This window comes from Passer domesticus, chromosome 2 (assembly GCF_036417665.1).
Source record: "Passer domesticus isolate bPasDom1 chromosome 2, bPasDom1.hap1, whole genome shotgun sequence".
NCBI lineage: Eukaryota > Metazoa > Chordata > Aves > Passeriformes > Passeridae > Passer > Passer domesticus.
Genome location: NC_087475.1, coordinates 75,605,907 through 75,633,055, shown reverse-complemented (window position 1 = coordinate 75,633,055; position 27,149 = coordinate 75,605,907). Strand labels below are relative to the sequence as shown.

At 38.3% G+C, this 27,149-nt stretch overlaps 1 protein-coding gene across 8 annotated transcripts in view; it reads left to right on the top strand.

Annotated features, from left to right (window-relative positions):
• GRIA4 (glutamate ionotropic receptor AMPA type subunit 4) overlaps positions 1-27,149 on the top strand; it is a 215,441-nt gene that overhangs the window by 117,248 nt on the left and 71,044 nt on the right. For all 8 annotated transcript variants that reach the window (XR_010356415.1, XM_064409391.1, XM_064409389.1 and 5 more), the window contains 3 exons: positions 8,008-8,192; positions 23,627-23,680; positions 25,644-25,802. Coding sequence is in view for 7 of the 8 variants with exons in the window: in XM_064409391.1 (XP_064265461.1) it covers positions 8,008-8,192; positions 23,627-23,680; positions 25,644-25,802 (398 nt within the window). In the remaining variant the exon portion in view is untranslated. The remainder of the gene's footprint in view (positions 1-8,007; positions 8,193-23,626; positions 23,681-25,643; positions 25,803-27,149) is intronic.

Here is a 27,149-nt window from a genome sequence, read left to right as displayed (position 1 = left end):
CCCAACCAAAACTATAAGATTGACTTTAAAACCATGGCTTTTCTTCAGTCCCTCTCAAGTTCCCAGTTATCTCTATCACTTGGCACTTTGTGGGACACCTTTACAGTGTTTTTCATATGAAGGCTGCAGACTCTGAAATGCAAAGAAGGGGAAAATCTTGCTGCTGAGTGGGTGTAGCATTAATGGGACCTGACATAGCTTGAATCTTTGATCATGAATTCCCATTGTGATGTAAGCCAAACCTCCTCCCATATGCTCCCTGAAAACACATTTCTTAGGATATGTTGTTCCACTTAAGATTAAAAAAAAAAATGAAGTAATGTTTGTAATATGTTGACAGCATTTTCTTGTAGTTTTGTGTTGTCCTCAGGAAAGAAGGATTATTAAATACTGCAGATGAAAGTACCCATCTCAAAAGGATTAAGGGAGGGAATAACAGAAAGTCTGACCATAAACTATTGCAGGATCTTGTTTTGAAGGTGTCTCTCAAACACCAAGAAAATATTCAAGGTCATAGTTGTCAGGGAAGCAAGAAAGTTGGTCTCAAAGGGAGTTTCCTTTATCACCAAATATTCCAAAGTATTTGAAATAAAAATACTATAGAAGAGATGGCTAAATTGGATCCCTTATTTCCTCAGTTTTGGTTCAGAACCATGTATAGTAAAATTGTCGTGATCACTGATGGTATAGGTGATTCACAATCTACATCATAGTCGATCTCTTTGAAAGTAGACAGAATTTGGAAAGCTAAGTAAGCCCAAATATGGATTTCTCAAAAACAGATTATGTGAGATAAAACAATTTTCATTCTATTACAAAATGATTTTGTTTTCTAGACATTGGAAAAAAAATATGTGTCTCATTCTAAGGCAAGTTTTTACACTGCCATGAAATTTTGCTCAATCAGTGCATTGGGTTTGCATGGCAGGGGTTTGGTAGTGGGGGTCTGCAGGGGTAGCTTCTGTGAGAAGCTGCCAGAAGTTTGCCCCATATCTGATAGAGCCAAAGCCAGCTGGCTCCACATTTGCCACAGACCAAAGCCAAGCCCACCCCGATGGCGGTAGCACCTCTAGGATACTGTGTTTAAGAAGGAGAAAAAGCTATGAAACAGAGATAGAAGTGAGACTAGGAGAGAGAAAGGGCTCTGCAGACACCAGCGTCAGTGCAGATGAAGGGGTCGGATGCTCTCGAGGCCCCAGAGCTGAGGTTCCCCTGCAGCCCTTGGTGCAGACCACGGTGAGGCAGCTGCGTTCCTGCAGTCCATGGAGGTCCACAGTGGAGCAGATTATAGAATTAGAGATGGTTTGGATTGGAAGAGACATTAAATGTCACCTAGTTCAAACACCCCTGCCACAGACAGGGCACCTTCCACTGGACCAGGTTGCTCAGAGCCCTGTCCAGCCTGGCCTTGAACACTGCCAGGGATGGGGCATCCACGGCTGCTCTGGGCAAGAGTGACCTTTTACAGCCATATGCGTAGCTGAAGAAAGGGGAGGTGGAAGGAAGGTATTAGAGATTTTTTTTCTCACATTATTCTACTCTGATTTGATTGGCAACAAATTAATTTTCCCAAGTTGAGACTGTTTTGCCCACAACAGTAATTTCTGACTGATATCTCTCTTTCTTTGTCTTGACCCACATTTTCCCTCATCCCATCCAGTTGAGGAGTGAGAGTGATCGAAGGCTTGGTGAGCATCCAGCCAAAGTCAACCCATGGCAATGAGCTAAAGAATTTTTTTCTTGATGAAATTTCTAGAAGACCTATCAAACCCTGATCACACTCAAACTCAGAAAGAAGTATATGAGATTCCCTGTCAAATAAAGAGGTATTAAGTATTGATCCATTCTGCTTGCAGGGTTTTTTTTCCAGTGTCTTTGTTAATGATTTGTATGAAGAAATACAAAATGCATTTTTTAAGCTTGCAGAGGATAAAAATTTAAGAGGACTGTGTGTACTCTGGAATACATTTTTTAAATACATCACATTTTCTCCAATGTACTTCAGGAAAAACTTGGATCAATTGCAACATATCCAGAGGAAAGCAAGGAAAATTGTCAGAATTGAGACTAAAACATTTTCCACAAGGAAAAAACCGAGAGAATCATGTTTCAGAAACAGAAGTGCAGATAAAAAATAATTGTAACAACAGTCTTCAGTTACATAAAGGATTGCTTTAAGGAAGAAGGGAACAAACTGTTCTCCAGACCTACTGGAGACAGGACAAGAGTGAGTGGCTTTAAATTATGCCAGGGGAGACTTAGGTTAGACTTTAGAAATCATTTCCTAATGATAAGGATAATTAAGCAATGCATATATTACCTAGGATGTGACTGAATCCTCTTTAGAGATTTTTAAGGACAAAGATATCTGTCTACAATTTTTTTAATATGCTTTATATGTCTTGGGGGATGGAGGGTTAAAGAGGAATAGATTCAAATATTTCTTGAGTTCCCTGTCTTACTTTCCAACCCCTGTATCATTTCTGTGAATCAGACCCAAGAAGGACTCAGAACACACCTGTAGTTCTAGCTTCCACTCTGACATAGGAATTGGCCAGTTTGTATGTTGTTTTGTTGAAAGTTCTGGCTCCAGTTCACACTGTAGAAAAAAAGCAGGGGTATAAGTGATTTTGTTTAAGTTCTGGAAGTTCTTTGCTGACCGAAATTTGAAACAAAACTGTATGTAAATGAAAAGGTAATAAACACAACAAGGAAAAATTAAATATACATGAGTTTGAGTGATTGTAGTTATTCGTGGAATGTATGGTCATGCGTTACTCATACTGGAAATTTCTTGTATGGTTTTCATCACTGTATTTTCTGTATTCATCTCGACAAGATTTGGCCAGATAAGATAAATGGTAGTTATTTTCACTAAACATCATGTCCAAACTCCTTCAGTATTCATTGAAGGAAAAGCACCTTTGAGATAGATATCTAAGACCAAAAAAATTGGATTTTTTTATGGGTCACATGTCTCTCCTTTGAAAGCTTGGATGATTAACTTAGACAACTACTCTATAAACAGCTAGAATTAAGCAACATTAATCCAGTCCTGAATTTTAAATATATTGGCTTATCCTTACCAAATTATTTATTGGTCATTCTTCACTTCTGCTGTGTGTTGGATTTATAAAAAACTCACCCTAATATTAATTCCTATAGTTGGAAGTAGCTTTCATAAAGTAGCTCCACCAGTGTAGGGGGCTTTTGGAATCATAGTAATCTTGGGAATGAGATTTATTCCTATTTGAAAATTAACTAGCCCTGAAAGAGAAGCAAATGAATTTGCATTTCAGTAACATGCAGCATATGAGTCCATATAAGCCCATCTTTGGAAAAGACTCATGTTTGTCAGAGATGATTTCTATGCCTGGGGTCATAACAAACATATTGCATATGCTGTTTCCAAGTTTACTAACCTGTTATCTCACTAATTCAGTATTGTTAGTCTGCTAAACATAGTAAAATACAGTCATAATATGTAAATATTGGATCCTCTTCATTGTAGAAAATTAGTAATAGGTTACTGGATAAAAGTTCCAAAATGAGAATTATTACTAGGGGTGCTACTGTTTGGAGCAAACAGCCACTTCTCTGTCTGATTCCTGGCAAGCCCATCAGGAATGATTGCTTGTGCTTAGAGGGTTGAGGAAATGGTTTCCCAGAATGAAAAGGCTGCTGGAAGATGAAAGTTATTGAAATTTATTATAGCACTGTAATTGATCACTGAACTATTTTCTGGTGAAAGCAAGCAAGCAAGGAAAAAAAAAAGAAAAGAAAAAGAAAAAGAAAAACAAAAAAAGGAGAAAAAAAGGAGAGATCTGCATTCCAGCAGAAAAATAAGTCAAGGTGGTAATCCTATAACTCTTCAGTTTATTCTGAACATGCTGAAGAGATATAGATATCAAATTTTACTTTTTATTTAAATTGAAATAAATGAAATCAAATCATATCCTGCTGAGATGAAATTGGTTAGAGGAAAGACTAGCTAAAGATAAATAAAAAAGTCTGACAGGTAACTTAAATTTTAAAATCAAAAATATTTCTCATGATTTCAGCTACTTGGGTGGAGGAAGGTTGTATATAGGCTCCAATTACAGTGAGTAGGAGGAATCCTGGACTACAAAATTGCCCATTTTACACATTTTGGCCTCCAGAAGATAGCCTACTCTGAAGAAGTACTGATATCTCTACAGCACCAGTTGCACATATGCTTTTATTTTTTCTATGGCTGATCCATTTTTTGGTGAAAAAATGCCAGTGGGTTGTGGAATGAGAGAAAAAGGCTTAAAAATCTGAGATTTTGTTTGTAATATATTTAACTGTAGTATCGACCTCAATGCATGGATTTCTTGCAGTAGGCATCTCCAACTTTCATTTTACAGGAAACAAATAGAGTAATGTTTAATTTTCATGGGGGGGGAAGGAAAAAAAAAAAAAAAAAAAAGCAGTATGGTAGATCATTACAATTCTACCTGACCAGAGAACAGAAAAAAGGGAGAAGGGATCAAGAAAACAAAATCTTTGCAGACTTGCCCTTTTGATGTTTTGGTTCCAGTATATTGAGGTGGAATTGATATTACTAGTCCATAAGCAATTGTTAATAGTATCTGCATTTAAGCAATGACCCATAAAATACAGTTGGCAGACTTCTCATCACAGGTCATTTGAGAAAAATTCCCCAGAATACGGTCCCATCAAGAGGAAAAAGAAGTCCTTCTTGCATATAATGTCCTTGCATGTGGGAAGGACTTCAGTTGAGCTTTCAGGAAGTTCTGTTGGCATTTTATTTAATTCATAGACCTGCTAATTGAAAAAAAAAATAAAAAAGGAAAGGTAAGCTCTGTAAAAGACCAGGAACTTCTTGATACACATTTCCAGGCTTCAAAATTATGCTTGGGCACAACCATTTGTCTTTTTTAATAAATGAGTTGTCTGCATTTCAAGGTTGAATTAGTTGATGAGGAAGGGTTGCTGTAAAAATTTGTGAGAGAACTTAGCTTACTTTTGTATATTGGCATAGTCCTAAACATTTAGTTAAATAATAGTGTTTAGAAAAAACATGGATTGTGCAGCTCAGCTGATATGAGCTAGCCTAGGGATTTTTTTGATTACTTGTATGCAACAAACAGTGTTTCACAATAAATGGGAGGGAATGTATTCCAGAAAATGAATCATTCATCTGTCTGTAGCATAACTGAGGATAAGCAGCAGGTAAAGAGAAAATAAATACCTTTCAGATGACAGCTATAATATTCATGTCTGGTGTCTTGTGCAAACATCTTTCTAAAGATTAGGAATTTTGCTTAAATAGAAATGCAGCATTCAGTTTCTGAGAATTATCCTAGGTTAGTTTCAGAGGTTTTTGCCTTATAAAACGTTTGCAGAAATCAATTTTATTTCCTTGTCAGCTGTAGCCAATTATTTTGGACAAATAAGCATTCTCTGCAGCATGTCTAATTTTTATCCAACTGGGCCTGTGAATGCTTTTATTCATTCTGTGTAAACTTCATCTTTGTCAGTCTGTTATATTAAAAAGCATTCCTGCAAACTGAATAGATGACCATGCCACTGATGATTTGCACAGGGATTCTGAACTCTTCTGATGGAGAATATTGCACCATGTCCCCTTAGTGTTGTTTAGCTGTGCTGTGCCTACATGTGAAAACTCTCATCTAAGTGCAAGCTACTGACAAGAAGCTGCAGAAGCTTCAAATACCTAAATGAAGGCAGTTGCTAATGAAATGTGGCAAGTGAAACCTTGATCCAAGATAGAAGAAAAGGTTTTCTGTGTGTTTGTGTGATATTTGTCATGCTTTGTGCTGGGATAAATTACCAGTTTGATCCAAACGCTTCTTAGTGAAGTTGTCCAAATGAAATAAGAAAGGAAGGAGGGAATGTCAATTGCTGTTTCAAACACCATTCATTCTGAATCAAAGAAAATGTTAATTAGTGTCAGGAAGCTGAATTAAGTAAATGTTGACTGCCTTGGTAGCACAGATCAAGTCAAAGTTACAGTGTTAAGTGAAGCAGGAACCCCTGTAACATTGGAGTGGCTTTAATACTTGTCTATATATGGAAATGAATAGGAAATGAAGCAAGAAATACAATGCTTGAGAAAGAATCTCGTCATGATTTGCAGAGATAATTACAGGCAAAAAGGAGATTGAATATAGCAACAGGAAAAGCAGAATAATTATGCAGCAATTAACAGGAAAGCTGATGGTTCTTTGAAAAAAATAACAGTCATTGGGTTAAAAATATATGCTGAGTACAGAAATGTTTTAATACTTGATGCATTGAGTATTTGAATTCATTTCCTGCAATAAAATACTGTTTCATAAAATAAATGTCTAGTTTATGTTAAAAAATATGTTCTGCATTTTATGTATTTATTATAATTGTTAGTATTTTTATCTAAAATATGTCATCTGAACTGGGGGGGAAAACCTAAAAAATGTTCATTTTGGAGTGCTGATGCATAATGTCATAAAGATAAGAAGAAAATTTATATTTTAAGTTAATATTTAAAAGACTGCAAATGTTATAGGAGCCACTAGAAAAACAGCTACTCCTAGATTTGCAAAAAGATTAGTTTCTCATGTATCCAAAAAAGGCCACATTCTAATAACACTGTCATCTAGTTTTATTTGACTGGAGGCAAACTCAGACTTCCGTTGTGTTGTAGGTCTTCTGCTAATTAGTTAGTTAGCAACCACACACTCAGAAACGCTCTTTCTGAAATGTAACTTACTAAGATTCCTCTTGAAATTTGTGGGGATGTCTCTTAGTTCTTCTACAGGGAACCTGCCATGCAGTGGCATTTTTAAGTGCATTAAAATGACACCTGGGGGTCACTGCACTCAGGCATGGGACACTCCTGTTGAAGAGAGAAAGAGGCTGCCACTGGGTAACCCCATCACTAAGGAAAATTTTTAAGAAGTGAAATCTTTCATTTAAAGCTAGTGGGGAAAATTCTGCCAGCTAATGAGTTAAAAGCCACAATCCTGTCGTGTTTCTAGACAGGAAGGCTTTCTCTGAATTGTGTCTCTTTTATGAACGCGTTATTGAGAAACATGTTATATCTGTCCTTCTGTTCTTTTTGTATTTTTAAAACATCAGGTCTAGGTGTGAGATGTACAAACTTCATTACTTTAAACAAATTCCCCACTTATTCTGGATGAATAGTAGAATAACACATGCTTCCTGATTCAGGGTATAGTTGAGCAAGTTTTGCAAGCTGCTCTAAGTCAGGTCCAGGGCAACCTTAGACTGTCCTGCAGGTTCAGGGGGAGACCTCTGACAGGACACTGCCTTTCCCATCTGTGAACATCCTCCAAAACAACACAGGGGGCGTCAAATACTGGTACTGATACAGAGCAATAGTCCTGCCAGTAGTAACAGTTAATGCTTCTCTGGTGCCCTTCATTCATTGACCTCTAATCTCTTTGCATACATTGATTCAAGCTGTATGGCTCTGAAATAGTTCAATATAATTTCTATTCATGCATCTATACTAGCATATAATTTATATGTATAATTAAATTAAACAAAGAATTCTCACTAGGAAGCATTAGAAGCCGCTTGGATTAAGTGTTGCTATTAAAAAAAGAAACCCAAACCAAAACATTTGAATGCTTTAGTGGTATGCAAAATACTGCTGCTGAATGAGTAGGCTCAGATTTTTCCTTTGCTGTGTCCAGATACAGAAATTGTACAAAACTAGTCTGAGAAGCTGAATGCTTGAGTGGAAGAGTTTGTGTGTATGAATCATATGAAGATTATCCATAATGCTCAGCATTCTGATCACTCCCAGTGATTGTAAATTTTGTTAATTGCGTACTGTATGCTGATCATGACAAGCAGCATAGGTAGGATTCAAATATTCTCTTATTCCCTTCCCTGCAGGAGCACATGTTAAGAGACATAATATTGATTAAGGACAATTCCTATTCAAAAAACGCGATGATTGTGTTACTAGTGTATTGTATCCTTCTCTTTTAGGTTATTCAATACTTCAAGCAATTATGGAAAAAGCAGGACAAAATAGCTGGCAAGTCAGTGCCATCTGTGTGGAGAATTTTAACGATGCCAGCTACAGGCGACTTTTAGAAGATCTGGACCGAAGGCAAGAAAAGAAATTTGTAATAGACTGTGAAATAGAGAGACTTCAGAATCTCTTAGAACAGGTAACACCTGCTTTTAATGTTACTGTAAACACGTTACAGAAACTCCAGATGAGATTGCATTTTGTTTATTTTATCAATGGAAATTAAATTTATTATTTTAATTTATTTTTTTTTTAACTTCATCAGCGTATATTTGTATGTTCACTTGCCTGTTCTGCTCTCTTTTCATCTACAATACTTGTCTTAGCAGCTGGTATGTCAGGGCAGGGAGTCTCTCCTTTCCCCCTCAGGACCTTGGTGGAGAAAGGTGCCAGCAGTCAGGGCAGCCGCACATTTGGTCCCACTTCCCAGCACCTCCCTGCCTGATGCCTCCTGCATCAGGGTCAGAGGGCTGCTGGAACAACATGGTATTGTTGAATTGCCAGTGTGTTCTTAGTCTCTACCTTCATGGGGGTAAAGCTCTGCTTTGTTTGAGGGAGGAAAAAAATCTATTTTAAATCCATTATTCTTTCTGTTTGCCAGATAGCATAGGTCATGCATTTCTAGCTGTAAAAAGATTTAAAATTATTGTTACAGATATTTAAACTGATAGTTTTATCACCTTAGCAGGGTATTTAGGAACATAAAGCGCAGTGAATAAAAGTGCTATTGAACTGGGAAGAGAGGTCAGGTTCTTCCATCAGTTATCCATGGAAACTGCTGGGGGAAAGAAAATACTGGGTCAGACAGACTGGCTTCCACTGGGTATTATCTATACCAGTGTGCAAAGTGAATATCAAACCATGCTGCTCTGATGTGGCAAATCTATCTCTATATAGTGTTTATGTGTAAGCTGTTTCTTAAATAATGGAAAAAAAGAAATGATGCTTTGAAAGAAAAATTTTGCCAAATGACGAGAAAATAAATTATGGTTAACTATCTGCATCTCTTATGATTCCACATATTACATTGCTGTGGTGCAAGTTCACTGTTCAGTACCTCCTGCTGCTGCAGAAATTGCAGGGAATGAATGCCATCTGCTGGTGCTGGACCTTCTGCCACCACTCTGCTTCTCTTCGTTAATACGTTAGAGAATTTTGAAGATTTTCTTGCAAAACCGTTCATGATGCATCTGCCCCTGAAGTCACTGAAAAATGAAATGTCATTTTTCATACAGAAATTCATGAAATAGTATTCATAAATGCATAAAACAGTACTCAATGTCATATATACATCAATTTTTCTTTCAGTGGCAGAAGGTAAAGAGAGAAACTGAGAATTAATAGTATAGTATGGCTGACATAACAGAAGTTTTTCTATGACTATGGCCAAGAAAAGAACAGACAATGCCATATTGCTACAGATAGTCACTTGGCCATTATATCTTTCTTTATTCTGAATGCCATTATGTTTTAATACATACTTTCTACAGCTTATAATGAAATCCTCCCCCAGTCCAGCCTACATTGTAGTAAAACAGAACACCCATGTGAGGGTCTTCTAAATTACATTCAGAAAAACAATTTCTCCCTCACTTCTGTGTGTGCACATGATGTTACCTGATTTCTTTTACATGGCATGCAAATGCAATGTAGAAAAGTATGTTCTGTTACCACAAGTCTTGTAGTACACCCACCATCCTGTGTAGGTGTTCCTACTGGCTATCCACTCAGTTGCAAAGGAAAATGAAGTCACTGAGTACATGTTTGGATCTTACTGATCTCATGTGCACATTTCATTTTCAGCCAGGAGCTGCTGCTTATTTTCCTTCTAGATCGGCAGCTGCATAGTCAGTTCATACAGGTCTGGATTTTGCATGCATAAAATAGGTAGCTAATGCAAGCATGCTAAGAAATAAAAATGGAGTTTGTGGCCACAACAGGCTGAATCAGACATGGTGAGTTTGTCTCACACCTCCACAGGACAAGCCTTAAAGCTAATTGAGTTTTTTCATTAACTGCACAGGGAGAGTTGAGGGTAGGAGTTAACACCTTACATGCAGCATACTTGTATCACTTTTAGGAAGTGATTTATCTGGCTACCGTCTAATTTTGGGTGAGTTAAATTCTACCTAGGAAATGAGCTTTTTTTGTACTTTTGCATATATTATCTGCTCCTAAGTGTAAAATCTTTGCCCTAAATATATGCTACTGAAGTGAAAGAAACTGGCTTGTGGGCTTACAGAATTTTTTTTTCTCTCAGTATACATCTCTTCTTCACCATCTATACATATCTAACATATACATATCTATATTTGCATTACCTAATTAAATTGGAAGTCATGTGTCATGTGAATTCCCTTCTTTCCCAATATGCCTGGAGATTCTCTCCATCCTTCTAATAAAGCAGGGATGGCATTACAGGCAGGCTAGAGAAAGTATGCAGAAGAGCTGCAGCTTTATTTTTCCCTGTGAAGGTTCTGGTCTTCCTAGACAAGCTGACCTACAAATGAGCCTTGAGTGCTGGCTTGGGATTCCAATATGAACCTCAAAGACCATATGCTGCTTTGAGGATGGGCAGTCAGAAGCAGTCTCAGAAACAAAACACCTAGTTTTCAAAAAATAAGAATGAAGAAATTAGCAAAAAGAAATTATCCCAGTGTAGAAAATGCAGAAAACCAGCTATTTTCAAATATCAGCCATTGACTTTTTCCCTTTGTTTGGGGGTTTTAATGACCTGTAGCAGACAGGTAGGGTGGCTTCACAGCTTCACAGATGGACTAAAAGTTGGCATGTTCTTCCCTGCATACACCAAGGAATTGATTAAGCTTCAGTGAGTCTAATTAACTCAACTTCTTTCCTGCCTAGTTCTCCTGTAATTGAGAGCCTAAGTTGTGACTATACTGTAATACTTTGCAATGTACAAGTAAATGTTCTGCAGAACATTTAGGAAAAGTAATTAAATCTCAGTAATGAGACCATAACTCAAAGTACTTTGCCCTTAAATCTACGCTAATGAAGGGAGGGAAACTGGCTTGTGGGCTTGTGGGTTTCTTCTCAACTGACTGCCCATGTACATCCACATCCACACTTCTCATAACTGTATATCTCAAGCAGTGAAGGCTGGAGGCTTTTCCACTGGCTGTATTGTAGAAGTGAGCTAATGTGCTCCTCCCCTGCCCATGCCTGCTGCCCACTTATCTGACCTGGTGTTTTCTGCTCGCTGCCCTCTTCACCTGCCAGCAGAGAAAAACAGCACCTTGCTGTTTTCTCACTTCTTGTACAACTTTATTGTCACCATTTCCTATTTCCTTTTGTCCCCTATATTTCTTAGTTTATTAGTCTTTCTTATTTATTTTCTCCTCTCCATGTACATCGGTGTGTGTATGTAGAAGCTAACCCCCACACTCTGTATCTGGGACCTGTCTTCACAGAAAAGTTCTCTCCTGGAACCCAGTGATGTATCTGAATTCCAGACTCCCCCCATGCACAACCCAGGATGTGCATTTTTTTATCATGAGGTCTTCCTTTTAGGTTTTATGTAGCTGTGATATTTTGGGCAGGGCCAAGTCTCTATTGCTTTTTATGGTGAAATACAGAAAAATGGGGTTTGATTTTTAGATTTCCATTCTAGAAAGGGACAGTAGGGCTGCCATTACGTTAAATCCAGAAGATGGATTCAGTCTGCACTCAAGCATTTGTGTCTGAGTTGCTTGGATTGCTCCCTCCTGTCTTCATCTCAAAAAAGGTTTGAGATCTTGCCTCTCAAGGATATTCTGAGACTGTGATGGTTTTCTTAATAAAGCTGTGCTCTCTTTTTGGTCTTATTCACCCACACAAGACTGACTTGGAGGTATTTGGGAATCTTTTGTGTGGTTTTGGTGTTAGTGGCCATTGTCATGGCTCAGCTCAAAGTCCTGTTTAAACATAACACTGGAGCAAGACATTCATTTCTGCACACATCAAAGAGTTGTTGCCTATATGATCAGTAAGAGAGACAGTCTTCAGCCTGAGTCAGCAGATCTCCACCTACACTTGATCATCTGCTTCAACTTAAGCCTACCAAGATAATTTTAGATCCCTTTCATCTTTTATTCTCAGGATGGTGAAAGAACACCTTACCTTCTTAACAGCTTAGAACAACCATAACCAGGAAGACCTTTTTGTTACCTGGAAGTGAAACTCATCCTTTACGCTCTTCTGGCAGACCTTGCCATCCGGCATTCTGGGCTCTGAAAGACACCACACAAACACCAAGACTATTGGCAGAAGTGTTTTGTTTACTTGTCCACTTCAAGTGATGCACATGATTTGCCTTTGAGAAGGGGAAGCCGGCCTGCACCCATTTTACTGACCAGTGCAGTCCTGGTGTGTGGCTGGGGCTGGTGTGGTTCCAGGCATGGGCTGCTCCCTCCCTGTGGCCTCTCAGGCAGCCTTGGCAGTGCTGATGCTTGGGGCAGACCCACGTCTGTAGCACAAGAGGATTCAATGCTTGAATTGAGCACTGCTGCTCTCTTGCAGAAATAACCCCAAACCAGTGTTTTACCGCTGAGCAGGAGCCCCCAGAGCAGTAAAATAAGATGGAAACTAGGGGACAGGGGGGTTGGAACTCAATGATCTTTTAGGTCCCTTCCAGTTCCAACCATTGTAGGATTCTGTGATCTTACAAAGATCTATTCCATGTCAGCTTTCCTCACAGCTTTCAGAAAGTGTGTTTCCATTTTGGTGAAAGAACATCTGCGCTTAATGGTTATAGAAAATTTGTACTGCTTAACACAATGTCTTCTAGAACCTTGTAAATAATGTCACTAAGTCTGATTCCCAGTTAATTTACCTAGTCCTTTGTTTCATCTGTTCATACACAGCCATAAAAAAAAAGTGCAACAAGTTGTTAATTCAAAACATAAACCAGGATAGCCCTTTATTTGTGTTGCATAAGTGACTAGAAACAGAGGCAAAGCCCCATTTTCCTACAAGCATAAAATTAGGGGTTTTTTTACCATTACCTTTACAGATTACTGGGACAAGACAGAGAAACGGAGTTAAACAAAGACACAGAAAGATAAAATGATATCTCCACAGTTTTATGTAACAGCTATACTTATATAGCAGAATGCATTTCTAGTGATTTATTTTCTGTCAAGGACCATTGTGTCCTTGTTTACTGACATCCCTTTTTCCACGGCACTTTCAGCAGGTGGTCTTTTAAAAGCACAAAAATATTCTGTTTGAATGAAAGGATGAAAGTCAGTGAAAAGGATGGAAAATTCTTTGCTTCTGTGCCTCTTCTTTACAAGCAGTGTTTCTAAAATGCTCCCATGAATTTAATACAAACAACTTTCTGCTTAAGATGAAACGAATGCTTGAAGCCCATTGTAACATGATTTCCAGTTCCTTCCAACTAATCCACTAACACTGGCAGCAAGCTGTACAGCATCTGAGCAGTCCAGGCCAAAGGAGTCATTTGCCACATACGGCACAGCAAGAAGCACACAACTGTTCATTGAGAGTTTTCCTCCTTTTCTTAGCCCTTCTTTTCATTTTATTTTTCTTCCTGCCTTTTAAAAAGAGTGTATCTGTTTGCATTTGTTGCTCATTCAGTGAAAGTCAGAAGTCAAGTCAGCCTAGGGCTGAAGGGTATATCTACTAAAATTAGAAAACTATTACTTTAAACTTGTATATATTTACTGAATTTCTATCTGAAATGTAGAATCCAGGTTCCAAAATAAATATGCTAACAAAAGCAATGTGGGTTTTTTTTTAATTACTGAGAAAGCTCAAACAAAACTAATACCACAGACCTATTTAAGCTAAAGTTATGAAATCCCAAGTCAGGCTTCCCAGTCTAACAAAATCATTATTTTAATTTTTTTTTTTCCCACAGAATTTTATTTACATTAGTATTTATTTATCACTTAATTTGTATAAGTCAAATCTGAAACAATACTGAAACTACATATAGCAGATGGAAATGGTGTTCAGAAGTACTAAAACAAATGATATCTTTCTGGATTTTTGTGGGCTTTGTTTTTTTCCTAGTCCATCTCTTCCACAAGAACCATAACATTTTTCATTCCCAGAAGTGTACTCACTGAGCACGAAAGAAAAGGCATTTCCTGTGGCTAATCAAGGAATATGTGGAAGGTGTCAGTGCACATGTGCTGACTGGTAGCTGTCAGACAGGAGGTGTAGTGTCCAGGTGCTTCCAGTTCTTGTGGGGGCTAAACCAGATGGGTCTTTGTTCTCCACCCAGCAGCCAGGATTAATAGGAACTGTAGAAACTGAACGCCTTAGATACGTCTCTTTCAAATATAGCTGAAATTGCCATATGTGTTAAAAAATATCTTACTGGAAAATTGATAAGCAGACCCAGAGAGCTCTGGAGCAGAAAAGTGATTTCCTTAGGAAAAATGACAGAAAATATATAGCTAAAACCACGCATTCAAGGAAATGTCATGGCACTCCCTCCTTGGTTGTGCTTGCATTTAATTAGTTGGGATACTTTACTTTCAGTAAATACACATCATAGATTTCTTCCATTATTTCTTTGTTTGCTGTTCTGCAAGCAATGATGAAGTGGAATAAAGCAATGTGGTCAGATTTGAAGACCATCACAGAAAATAATTTTGAAGATTTCAGTGAAAACATATTTTATTTGTTCAACTGTATTTGTTCTTTTTACTTCTTCAGAGACTAATAGCCCTTATTACTGGAGAAGCAGACTGTCGTTTCCTCAGCCATAGCTGATATCACAGCTATTTGTTGTAGTTTGTTCAGTAGTCAGAAATGTGTTCAGGTATACCATGCAGTCAATTCTCCAAATTCTCTTGGTAATTACACTGAAAAGTTTAAGCTAAGAGTCATTTAGGTCATGAGGAGTAATGTTATTAACTATAAATATTTTAGCCCTTTTCTTCTGGTCTTTCAATATTTTTTTTCTTTTTGCTGTTAATATATACCAAAAGGACATATAAAACGATGCAAGGAATCTTTCAAAAGCAGAAAGTGCTGAAATTGGAAGTTAACAGTTTTGTTCACCTGTCCTTTTTTCTGACAGAATTCTCATTGTCATCACATATTAAGCATTGCAGAGCAAGTTAGATACTGAAGAAAAAAAATGGACTCTTAAGTTGGTGGTATTTGTTTTCAGACAGATTTTGGAGCTGGTTTTGAAATTCAGACTGTGAAGTACTGATATAAACAGTTCTAATTCACAAACTAAGAGAATAATTGGGATGGAAAGTCACCTCTGAGGATCACTCCTGGTGCTCAATGGGGCAACCTTAGATCAGGTTACTCATTTGACCTAATTTTGAATGCGTCCAAGAATGGAGATCCCATAACACTTTTATTTCCTGTGTCACTACTTGACTACCTAGTAGAAAAAAAAATAAATTCCTCATGTCTAGATGGAATTTCTTGTGTTGCAACCTGTGTCCCTTGCCTGCTGTCCTGTTGTTGTACACCTCAAGGGAGAATCAGGTACCCTCTTCCCTACACCATCCCATTGGGTATTTATAAATAATTGCTAAGATCTGCCTGAGCTATTTGTTCTCCTGGCTGCTTCAGTCACAGCTCTCTCAGCTTCTCCTCATGTGACAGATGCTTCGATACGTTTTGGTGTTTCTCTGGGCTGTCCCAGTACGTCCATGTCTCTTTTGTACTGGTGGCCCCAGCAGTGGGCACTCCATGGCCGATGTGCCTCAGCAGCGCTGAGCCGAGGGGCAGGATCACCTCCCTCACCATGATGGCAATGCAGTCCAAGAGGCTGTTGGCTTTCTCTGCCAAGAGGGTGCATGATTGGCCCATGGGAAACTCAAACCAGAAGCCCAGGAGCTTTCTGGCAAAGGCCTCTTTCACTCCAGTGTGTACCCAGCCTGTCCTGCTGTGCTGGGTGTGTCAGGCTGAGAGTCAGGCCATGAAATAAGGAACAGATGGACACAGATGAGCTCCTTTAATTCACAGTACTCTTTTTACATTCCTATAGACAGCTCTTGAGGTAGAAATACCTTATGAGTGAGTGAAGTGTGTACCATCTTGCACTAAATCTTGCAAACCCGTAATGTGCTGGCATCAGAAACAGCCAGAAGGGATAACAGAGTGATCAGACCAACCTCTGTGCTATATTGTGTGACTGTATCTAAAAAAGTCCTTCACTAAACAGATACCTCTCCAGCATTTTGGTTGTCATTCTCTGCTACTGTGTAGTCTGCTAGTTCTTCCTTATTTCTGGTAGCCCTTTCAGATTTTGACCAGAAATTCAATTTAATTGCGTCTCCATAATGACCTTCATGTGAAATTCAGCAAAGCAAGCTGAAAACACAAGCTAACTGTAATTGCATTTGCCTAGAACCTTTATGTTTACTTCTTTCTGAAAGAGAATATTGCTACTCCTCATTTCTGTTTTCTAGGGTTTTTCGTATGCAGTAACATGACTGTGTTTGTTTCTATATTTATACAAACAGATATGTCCATAAACACATCCACATGATGAGGACTATATTCAGAAAATAAATGTTTCTCCTTTCTGCATGAATGGCAATGGATGTCCTTTCTTCTTCCATCTGTAGCAGCTCCATCCTCTCCCACCGTCTCCATCGGACAAAGTTGAAACCTCAGCATTCTGTGTGATCAGAGCCTTCCAGTGTCCACTGTGAACAGCATTTTCTTCTGAATTTTGCATAGTGAATCAATTTTGCTGTCAGAGATCATCAGTCTAGCTCCTGGTGTACCAAACAGGCTGATTCCAGTCCGTTTTTTACTGCACCCTGCTCTCCCCATACCATAAGAATTAAATAGGATGTTTCCCAGTAGATGAGCACTTGTCTCAGCTCTGTCAGTGCTTTGTATCATCAAGATCAAGCCTCACTGCTCATCCAGGGCTTATTTGCCTTTAAACACAGAGGTGAAAACTGTTATGGAGCATCTGGCACAGATTTAATGCTTCAATATACACAGCTTAACCGATACATAATAATAAAAAGAATTACATTGTCCTGTGTAATATTAAAATTTACACATGGATGTAAAATTGCCACAAAGTACTAGTATCATTAATCTTGTAAAAACTGCAAGCCAATAAACTCTAATTAATAACAGCTAACAATTGTTATTAACAAGCATAATGGGGAAGTAGCTGCCCCGTGTCTTGAATGCTGTTCACAGCTGTCTAACTAAATCAGTTGTTCAATGTGTTCCTTGACACTGCTGATTCCTCAGCCTTAAAGAGCCTTGAGATATGTTGCTGAGAAATATCATGAATGTGTTTGCACTGAAAACTAAATCTCTCTGATAGGTAAAATGGAGTGGGTTGTCACAGGAAGAACTAATAGTAGTAGTAGTAGATGAAAAATTAGCAGCTGTAGTAGTAGTAGCAGTAGTAATAGCAGCAGTAGTAGTAGTAGTTAGTATTACCATCAAAATGAACAGCAAATAAATGTGTGTGTGAAGAAAAGTACAGAAGCCAAGATATTCCCCTCCTTCATCTCCTCTCAATTTGTCCCAGGAGTGCTAAACTTCAAAAAGTAATGTTTGACTGCTGAATTTCTCTAAATTGATCAAGTTGTCAATTTGGCTGGTTTTAAAAACATTTTTTTTCTCGTCTTAGTTTCCAGTGTGTCTACTAGCTGAAGATAGTACTTGGCATTTTGAAAATCATATTTACATTACTAGCGTATTTAATTTAAGAGTAAATTAAAACATGATACTTTGCAATAAATTGCAACATAATACAGGAAGGCAAAAATTAACCAGACACATGGGTTACACAGAGTACTAGCTCCAACATTCCTACTTCCCTGTTTTTCATGAGCACAGAGATTTGTTGGCAGAAAGGATCTACCAGAACACAGATCAGTATTTATCAAGAGACAGCATGGCTTTTGCATGTAGTTTAGTGGCATAATGTAGATTTCTTTATCTCTTGTTTCAGAAACAGCATAGTCTGTCTGCAGTTTTCCCCTATGTCTGTTAGATTTGCGTGAATAAAATGCAGATTCAGTTGTGCTCTCACGGAACCACAGGAGCAAGTCATTAGCCAAAGAAATTGGCATGTGCACAGCACACAGTAGCGTGGGCTGCTAGCAGCATTGCTGGACTTCATACCACTTTCAGGGATGTAGTAGCAGCTCTCTGCACACCTCAGTCCCAGAGGGAATGGAAGATTCATAAAGTGCCTTTTCTTCATCATTCTTTACTCTCCATGTTTGTTTGGGTTTTTTTCCCTAGAGGTCTATGGAGCTGCTTCTAAGCAACACTGGAATGTCAATGCAAACTGATAGCTCTCCTTGAAGGAGCCAGCCGCCAGCACTGCCACCAGCAGTGTCCTCACCCTGCAGAGCCAGGAGGAGCTCTGCACAGGTTCCTTTCTGTGAAGCAGCTGGGATTTTGCACACAGTCCCACACTGCCCAGTAATAAGAATGCATTTTGTTAGTTCAGCACACAACTGATGAGGTTTGGACATGAGAAATGAGTTATTTCAATCGCTGAAAGAGCAAATAGGCAGTAGGAGACAAAGGATGAATATGAATTATTTAAAGGATTTGTGAAATGACCTTCTTCTTACACCCTTAATCTCTTTCCTCACTTCCTTTTTCCTTACGAGTCTTCCCATCCTACTTAGGATGGAGTAGGCTTTGAATGCAAACAACTTTAGGAGCAGAAGGAAGCAAATAGCTATGTTCAGGGCACTGGTTAATGACCTTTGAGCCACCTCTCCAGGTCTTCTTCCCCTGCAGCTTCCTGCACTGCACAGGGCTCTCTGCTTTGCCAGCTGGTGGTGGGCATGGGGTCTGTGTGGGAAGCATGGTTCTCTGCCCAGCCATGAGAAGGGCAGGTGTGCACAGCCCTGTTCCAGCTCAGCACCTGCCTTCACAAGAGAGACAGAGTCACATCTGCTTCGTTTTCTGCCTTCTTTCGCATCCTCTCTAATGGCTGTCCACGCTGTCCCCAGTAAGAATGCCCTTTTCTGAGCACTAATTGTTAAAATTAGGCTTGTTTCTCAATTGATTTTTTTATGGCTTTGTGAAAGATTTATCCTGAGTTCAGATGCTGTGTAAAATCCCTCTTCAGTTGTGGTTTATATCATCACCATTTCTGCTGCAATATTTCCGGTCAGGTCTCAATCTTCTGTCTTTAACAAGTGTCCACTCTTTTTATATTGCATTAGGCAGACTTCATTTTATTGCAGGTGTTCTTTTTCTTAAGGCAGTGTATTGTGACACAATACCAAAGAGGAAAACCTTTGTTAAAGTCCGATTGGTAATGCACAGCTATAACCCTTTGAAGAGATTTAACCGAAAATAAGTCCTTTTCACTCCAGCTGTACTGACCTCCATCTTCTGTAAATCATAATGAGGGACATTTCATGCTACAGAAGTTAAGCATTATTTTAAAATGAGTTATGTGCAATATCCATTTCACAATAGTAGAGAACAGAGGATGACCTGGGGCCAGATTCTCTGCTCCGATGCTGATGCAAGTTTGCAAATGGTTTTATCAAAGTCAGTGACCTTGCCACACACAGGAAAAAACAGAGAAAATAATCAAAGCAGACACTGGTAGCCCTTCTTTCCAAGAGTAGAACAGTTTCTGAATTTCCTAGACCAGGCTATTGTTCAGCTAAATTGAAAGAACAGTATTGTATCATAAAGTCACAGAGTTGTGTCAAGAGCCCGAGCTGGATCTCACTGGCCCTGCTTTTATCAAACTTTGAAGTCAGTGTAATTCTAGTTACTTTTGATTACTACTGGCATTCCGAAATCCGAATAAGGCATTTTCATAATTATGTTATAGTAGATCAGCAATTAAAATTCTCACAATGAATTGTTCTTTATAGTTTCTTATATGTGTATGCATTATATAATGTGATTAGATCCTAATGCTGATTTGGGTTTTTTTGAAGTTCACCTTTCTGCAGACACTTACATAAACAGTAATATTTGGGGGAAAAAAACAACCAAACAAAATTGTGTTAGATTCTGAAAGAAACTTGATAGCCCAATGGCCTTAATATCTCACTTTTTTTTATTTTTTTAAATTCTGTTCTGTTTCATTTACAGAAATTAGATATTCACCAATAGTGTGACTACATGGTAAAATATGGAATGACCCTTGTCTTCTGTGTTAATAGCAAGTTGGGAAGCAGATAATATTTTCTGACTCATTCTTTTTAATGCTGATGATTAATTAATAATTTCTGCAATTTTACAAATAAAAGTATTTTAAAAGCTCCGATTCTAGTTACTAGTCACCTTGGTCATTGAACTAAAACTTGCAAATCAATGTGCAAAAGCCACTGCAGCATCCTGCTCACACCTGCTCTCAGCCTTTCCCAAAGAAGCAAGGTTTACCCTTCCCAGCAGTTTCTTCCTAAAATCTCCCTGAGCAAGCTGAGGTCACCCTAAACTCCCACTGTGGCAAAAGCCAGGTGCACTATGTTTGTGTGGTGTTTAAGAAGCCAGAGTGGGAGTACAGAGCAAAACTGAATGTTTAGAATGTGTGAGGAAGTACTGCATAGCCCATAAGTATGGAAATACTGCATGCTGCCCCGGGTTGCTGGCACTGGGACAGTTGTCAATCAGAGCATCCTGAAGCAGTGAAGAGCACAGTTACATGTGCAGAGGGTCCTTCCTGACCTACCACGACCCTGACCTACTGTATCTGCAGCTTTCTGGTGTTTCACTGCTTGTGCGACTGGCACAGCCCAGCTTTGATGCCTTAGCCCTGCTCAGTTTCACAACTGGCCAAGGCGTGAAAGCTGTGTGAAGCTCCCTGACAGAGCCACTAAAGGTCCCTGTGACAGCACTGCCCTCTCTTCCAGGACCTTGCTTTTCAAATTAAGGCAGTTCTGACTGCTCAGCCGTGTGCTGTGTGAATCTGCCTCCTGCCTCACAGATGCTCAGGGCCTGTCTAAAAAAGTGCAGCCCACAGGAACACAGAGTATCTCACCTGGAACAGGTTGTTGTTTTTTGCTGTCATTCTCCTGGTTCCTGAGTTTGACATCAAGGTTGGACTCAAAATACATGAACTGGTTTTTATTTGGATTATGCTAAAAAAGATGTGTCCTGAAGTGTAGTGTGAGCTCAGTCTGGTGACCAGATTAGAGGGAGTCCATTGTAAATCCCTGAATTGTATGCAATGGATGCCAGCTTCTTAGCACCAACACTTGCTGTACTTACCTCACCAATTTCCCTGTTTACTAATGTAGATGTTAGACAATGCCTCTCTACCTTCCCTCTGGGCTGTGATTGAATTTGGCTTTTGGTCTGAATGGATGGGTGCACAAGGAAGTGCTTGGGTTCTTTAAGTGCTCCCAGACTTAATGAACTTCTGTAGCAAAGGCTTTCTGGAACACTCTGTCATCTGACAAAATCTCAGGCCTGTTTTGGCTTCTGGGTAATATCTACTCTTACATCAATGGAATGGTTGAGATCTCATCTCAAAACATTAGCCACTCTTAACCAGTTAATTCACAGAGGAGGAAAGTGAGAGACTTCACATTCCAGACTGAATACCTGTCAAACTCCTTCCCCTGTTACAAAGACACTAAAGTTCTTTGCCTCAATGTCTCTCAGAGCAGAAGTGCAGTGAAGCACAAGGGGGTGGTCCAGGTAGCAAGAATTCATATCCTGTTTTGTAGCTGTCTGCAGCTTTGAGTATTTGAGAAAGAAAGGTGACTGCATGTGTATTTTGGATATTCAAAGCTATGACATATTCACAGAAAGCTATGTCACTAAACAGCCACTTTCCCCCTAAACTATAACCAGTTCCCAGTTTTCAAAGTCTGTGTGATCAGTAGCTGTAACTCTTTCCAAATTCAAAATCAGAATTGTACCCAGTCTTGGTTGAAAATAGAAACCATTACTTCTCTTTTCTGGCTGCATAATCAACATGTTTAGGATAAAATTCATCTCAGCATTAGGGATATAAAATATAGTGTCTGCATCAGAGCTAATCCCCATCAACTCTTTCTCATCAATGAAAAAATACACGCAGAAAAATACACACTTTCAGGGCACAAGCTGTCTAATTAGTTTTACACATGTGCTTTAGAATAAGTTGAATCATTTCCTCAAACTGTCTGCTCTTTCCACTGACTATAAGGGAAGTTAAGTTAACTCTGTGATACATAACTGTGTACTTGTGCCACACACCCAAAGAGACAAGTTTTGAGAGAATACAATGAAAACATCAAATTTCAGGTTTTTTAAAAAATGTTAAGTATTTTTCACATCAAATCCAAGAATTCTGCAGGGGTATCTACATGCATTTCATAGGAACAAACACAAAAATAAATCTCAAAAGGAGATTTGCCCAAGATGAAGGTGAATAGATTAAGAACAGATCCGAGGAAAAAGACTTGGGAGATGTTGGAACTAGATGATCTGTAAGGTCTCTTCCAATTCAAGCCATTCTATGATTCTATCATCTTAAATTATGTCAGTCCACTTTGAGGTTGTGATGTGGTATTTATTTAAAAATGTAATTTTTTTTACCCTATATCAGTTTCCCTGTAATGAGGAGGCAAATACTTTCGTTACCGTGCACTGCTGAATGAGTACAGATGTATAAGCTTTATTGGGATCAGGGATCATAATCCTTATTGGAATCAGGGATCATAATTCTTTTGAAGCCAGTTTCAAGCCAGGACTTGAAACTTTTTATTATATGGAAAAATTAATTACTTGAGAGTGTCCTCCTCACATGTGTTGAGCTTATAATAGGGAAAGTTGTGACTCCTCCGTCTCTACCACCCCCAATAAAATGGTAGCAATGGTAATAAATCACTGGTCTGGGAGTTTTATTAAGTCTAAAATTCATTTATACGAAGGGTAACAATCTGGTCATGTCTTGGGTGTTTAGTGTCTTTGGGATTTTTAGGTTTATGTTTTGGTTTTTAAATACAAGCACTTTAGCTGTAGACTATTGTCCTGGTTTAGGGTAAATTTAGGGAGGAAACCTCCAAAGGGGTTGGAAGCAAATTCAAGTAGCCCCTCCCCGACCTGTTCAAAAGACATAAACCTGTTTTGAGAGAAGTGGGAAAAAAGGTTTTTTTAACCAGAAAAGTATTCACAAACATAAGAAAATTAATACTATTCAACAATGGAACCTCTTGCTGTTCTGAAGAGATGGCACATTCAGAGTCCTTTTCATAGGCTGCAGCTCAGCTCACTCAGTCTCTTATCAGAGGCCCCAGTTTCATTCATAAATTCGGCACTTATTTCAAATGAAAAAGCAAATCAATGGGTAGGCTTTCTAGCTAGTGTGACATCTCCTCCTTTTGAATTTGTATCCCATAGATAATTGCTCTATTTGGTAAAATAGTATACTACTGTAAGATTTTCAGTACAGAAGGCACTCAGATTACCAGTTCATTACTTTACTCACTGTAATTTTAACTTTTTCCCATTATTAAGCCCCTGGAAAGTTATAGCTACGTTATTGCAAAAAGACTCCCAGCCTTATATTACCAGTGCTATACATTTCATTTTATATCTAGTTTTCTATGAAAGCACCTTTATGGAGAAAACAGTATGACATTGTTTTTCCTTTTTTGTCTTATTTCTCTCCCACAGATTGTGAGCGTGGGAAAGCACGTTAAAGGATACCATTATATTGTTGCCAACCTGGTAAGATACTTTTCTAGAATTATACCCCTACTCGGTAAGTGAAGCACTCAGTTTTACTTTGAAGTTATAGAATTTCACACAACATTTCCCATTTGTCTCTAATACGTGCTTGTACATAATACATTCTTTATGATGTGGAAAAGAACTTGGGTTTCTTATTGCAGCTATCTAGATAGGAAGGGCACAGTAATATAGTAAGTAATACTCCTAAATTTTATCAAAATCAAGGTAGGAGAAAGAAAGGATACATGTATCTTGAAGCTGAGTTAAAATTTACAGAACTATAATGATTTTTGACTCATCTTTTTATTAGTAATAGCATAAGAATTCCAGAGGTAACTTTTATACATTCCCCAGGGAACATGTATTTTCCGGTAAGATCAGCTATTTTCAGTCAAATTACTACTTCAGTCTCTTTACTTTAAGGCTAAACTGGACATTCACACAGCTAATGATCAGAAGAGGGCAAAGAAAGAGCAAATGCAGTATTTTATTATTCAAATGACTCATTCTTTAGGCCAAAATACCTGCCTGGCAAAGCACAGTGAATGTAGGACGGAGTCTAATGCATGCTTTAAACTGTTTTCTTTCTACTCACCCTCAAGGAATTCTAGTTGACATGAAATATTTTATTGTGCTTTGCTGCACTTGAACCTTCACTTAGTACCACTTCAGATTTTATTTAAAGCCTCAGGTGTTTCAAATGAGACATCTGTACTCTTATGTCTTATAAATTAGATTTTTCAGCATTACAATTTTGTGGTTCCCCAAGTAATTTTTCTCATGCAAAATAGTTGCTGTAAACAAGGAACTGGATGTTGCAGTAATCTGCTAGTGAGGTATGCAGTGGAGACGGGCACATCTGATCTACTTCAGCAGGGGTATACTTTGTTATCTACTGTCTGTTCAGTTATGTGGGTAATATAACTTCCTGATGCATCACCTTTTATATTTACTGTCAGTAACCCTTAGGACATGAATCAAATCTCTGTCCTTAACAAGTGCTTTTCCCTTGGGATATTGTGTCCATATCCCAGTACCCCTCAAATTTTTTTTCTTAAATATTTCTAGATTTGTGTTTTCACTTGTCTTTTCACTGATAAATACCAATCAGAAGAACTTAAGAAAATTAAAATAAGATGCCTCTGAGCTAGCCTTTGACATAGCAGCTAGGAAGGGAGAAGAAAGATTCATGCTTGCTTCTTAGTGCTTTACCAGTTTGTACTATGAAGTTTATTGGAGTTCAGTTCTGTCTCTAAAGGCAAATTCTAGTAAGGAATTGTGCTGAACAGATTAGCCAGAGAAACCAATAGGTCAGGAGATATATGTGCTTTATCTCCTCTTTCAGTGTTGGGATTCACTCTAGGTTTTCAATCTATAAGAGATCTAAGAGCTACCACAATCCTATTTAACAGAAGTGTTGTTTTTATAGTTTTCCTTGCACTAACAGCGAGATCCTCATGTGCTGTTTCTGCCTTCTAATGTCTATTATATTATCTCATTTTCAGTCTAAACAATGAATCCTGTAGTAAATGTATTTACAGAATGTTTTAAACATGCGAAAAAAAAAAAAAAGGGATGCATTTTTTTTAAGCATTAGTACAGTGCTTATTCCAGTCGGAAACTTTGATGGAAATTGGATTAAGCCTTTAATATTCTGCAGGCATTTCTCAGTTGATTTGCCAAAGGCATTTCTTTAAAAACTGTCTGCCATTCCCAACAATGTGTTGCTTAGCTGTCAAGACCACCCTAGCAATAATTTGGCCAATCTATTTCTTAGCTTTTTTCTTTATTACACAAATGGAAGTTATGAATGAAGGTTCAACATTATTCCCAAGTTTTAAATTTTGCCTTCTAATAGAATCCTGCTGTTGTGCGTTCTTTATTCTGCCATGTTGACCTAGAACAGATTGGACCCACAGTGATGTAGGAGGGAAAACAAAATCTTAAATTGATTTTCTAGGGATTCAAAGATATTTCTTTGGAGAGATTTATGCACGGGGGAGCCAATGTGACTGGATTTCAGCTAGTGGATTTCAGTACCCCAATGGTAACTAAACTGATGCAGCGCTGGAAGAAACTGGACCAGAGAGAATACCCAGGATCTGAGACCCCACCAAAGGTACTTCTCAATCTGAAGCACTACCAAAAATATCACTTCAGTGTTCTAATTTCTGATTAACATTGTTGAATACATGAATAAAAACTTTAATATTTAGGCAGAGGAGAAGGCAATTGATCTTACTATTACTGGCCATTAATCATGACTATCCTTACATTTGTATGGTGGAAATGAAAACTGCAACACATTTTGCTGATGTACTTAAATGTCTGTTGTCGCTTGTTCTCCAAGTTCACCCCTTTACCGACAGCAGATAAAGGTCAAAGGCTTAAATGACAACTTAATTTCAATAAAATTTACATTAATTAGTCTAATTATCTAGGTTTCTCTGGAGTGCAGCTCTTTCCTGACAGATTAATTCTTCTAGATATCACTTTAACTGTAAATTTGCTACCTTTAAATTTTCATATGGGGTTTCCTCTGGAAATTTTCCACTCAAAACCTCATGTGAAAATCAGATTCAGGCATGATTTTAAAGTTAAATCTCATCCCAGAGTTCTTCTATCCTCATCCTTCACAGATTGAAAAAAAAATATTTTTTGACATATGATTTTCCTGGCAGGCAAATCACAACACAGCTGTGAATATGACTTCAACGAAGTAGTTCTGTTATTATATGCACTAATGCATACCACACATGCTTGAAAATGGGCCCCTTTGTGCTGGGCATTATGCAAAGATAAGCAACCAGCCCTCCCTTGGCTGAGACATTGGTGGATTGGTAAAGTCTAGAAAGAGCATCAACATGGGTATTACAAGACATAGCTACAGAATTCAGTGACACTCCAAAAATTTATGTTAAAAAAACCTGCAAAAACCAAAAAGAAACAAACCAAAACCAAGAGCTTGGAATGCAGACATCCCCAGTTATGGGTGACAGGAAAAATTCTACCTGTAGGACTCCTTGTGACAAAAGCAGGATTATTCTGTCTGCTACTGAGAAGTCAGCATGATTAATTGGAATCACACATAATTCATCTCGGGATAACCAAAATTTGAGGCTATAAAGATAAATCATGTCTCAAAGACCTTATAATCTGCAAGACAATGGAAAGGAAGGAAATTAGATTTGAATAGTGGTATTTGAATTTTGGAAGTTAGCATGCATATCAATAGCAGCCCTGGGCACATGAACAACTCGTCCTGATGCACTGTTTTTATCAGAGGACCATACTGAGAAAGCACCCCTTTGTTTCTGTGGCTCCAGGCTAACATCTGCCAAGACTTGTTCTAAACGTTTCGTTTGGCGTGTTATCAACCTAGAGCAGTTGCTGTAGTTAGTGTAGAAACACAGACTGCTCAGGGTATCAGGAAGAGATCCAACACAGGTTTTCCAATAGGAAGAAT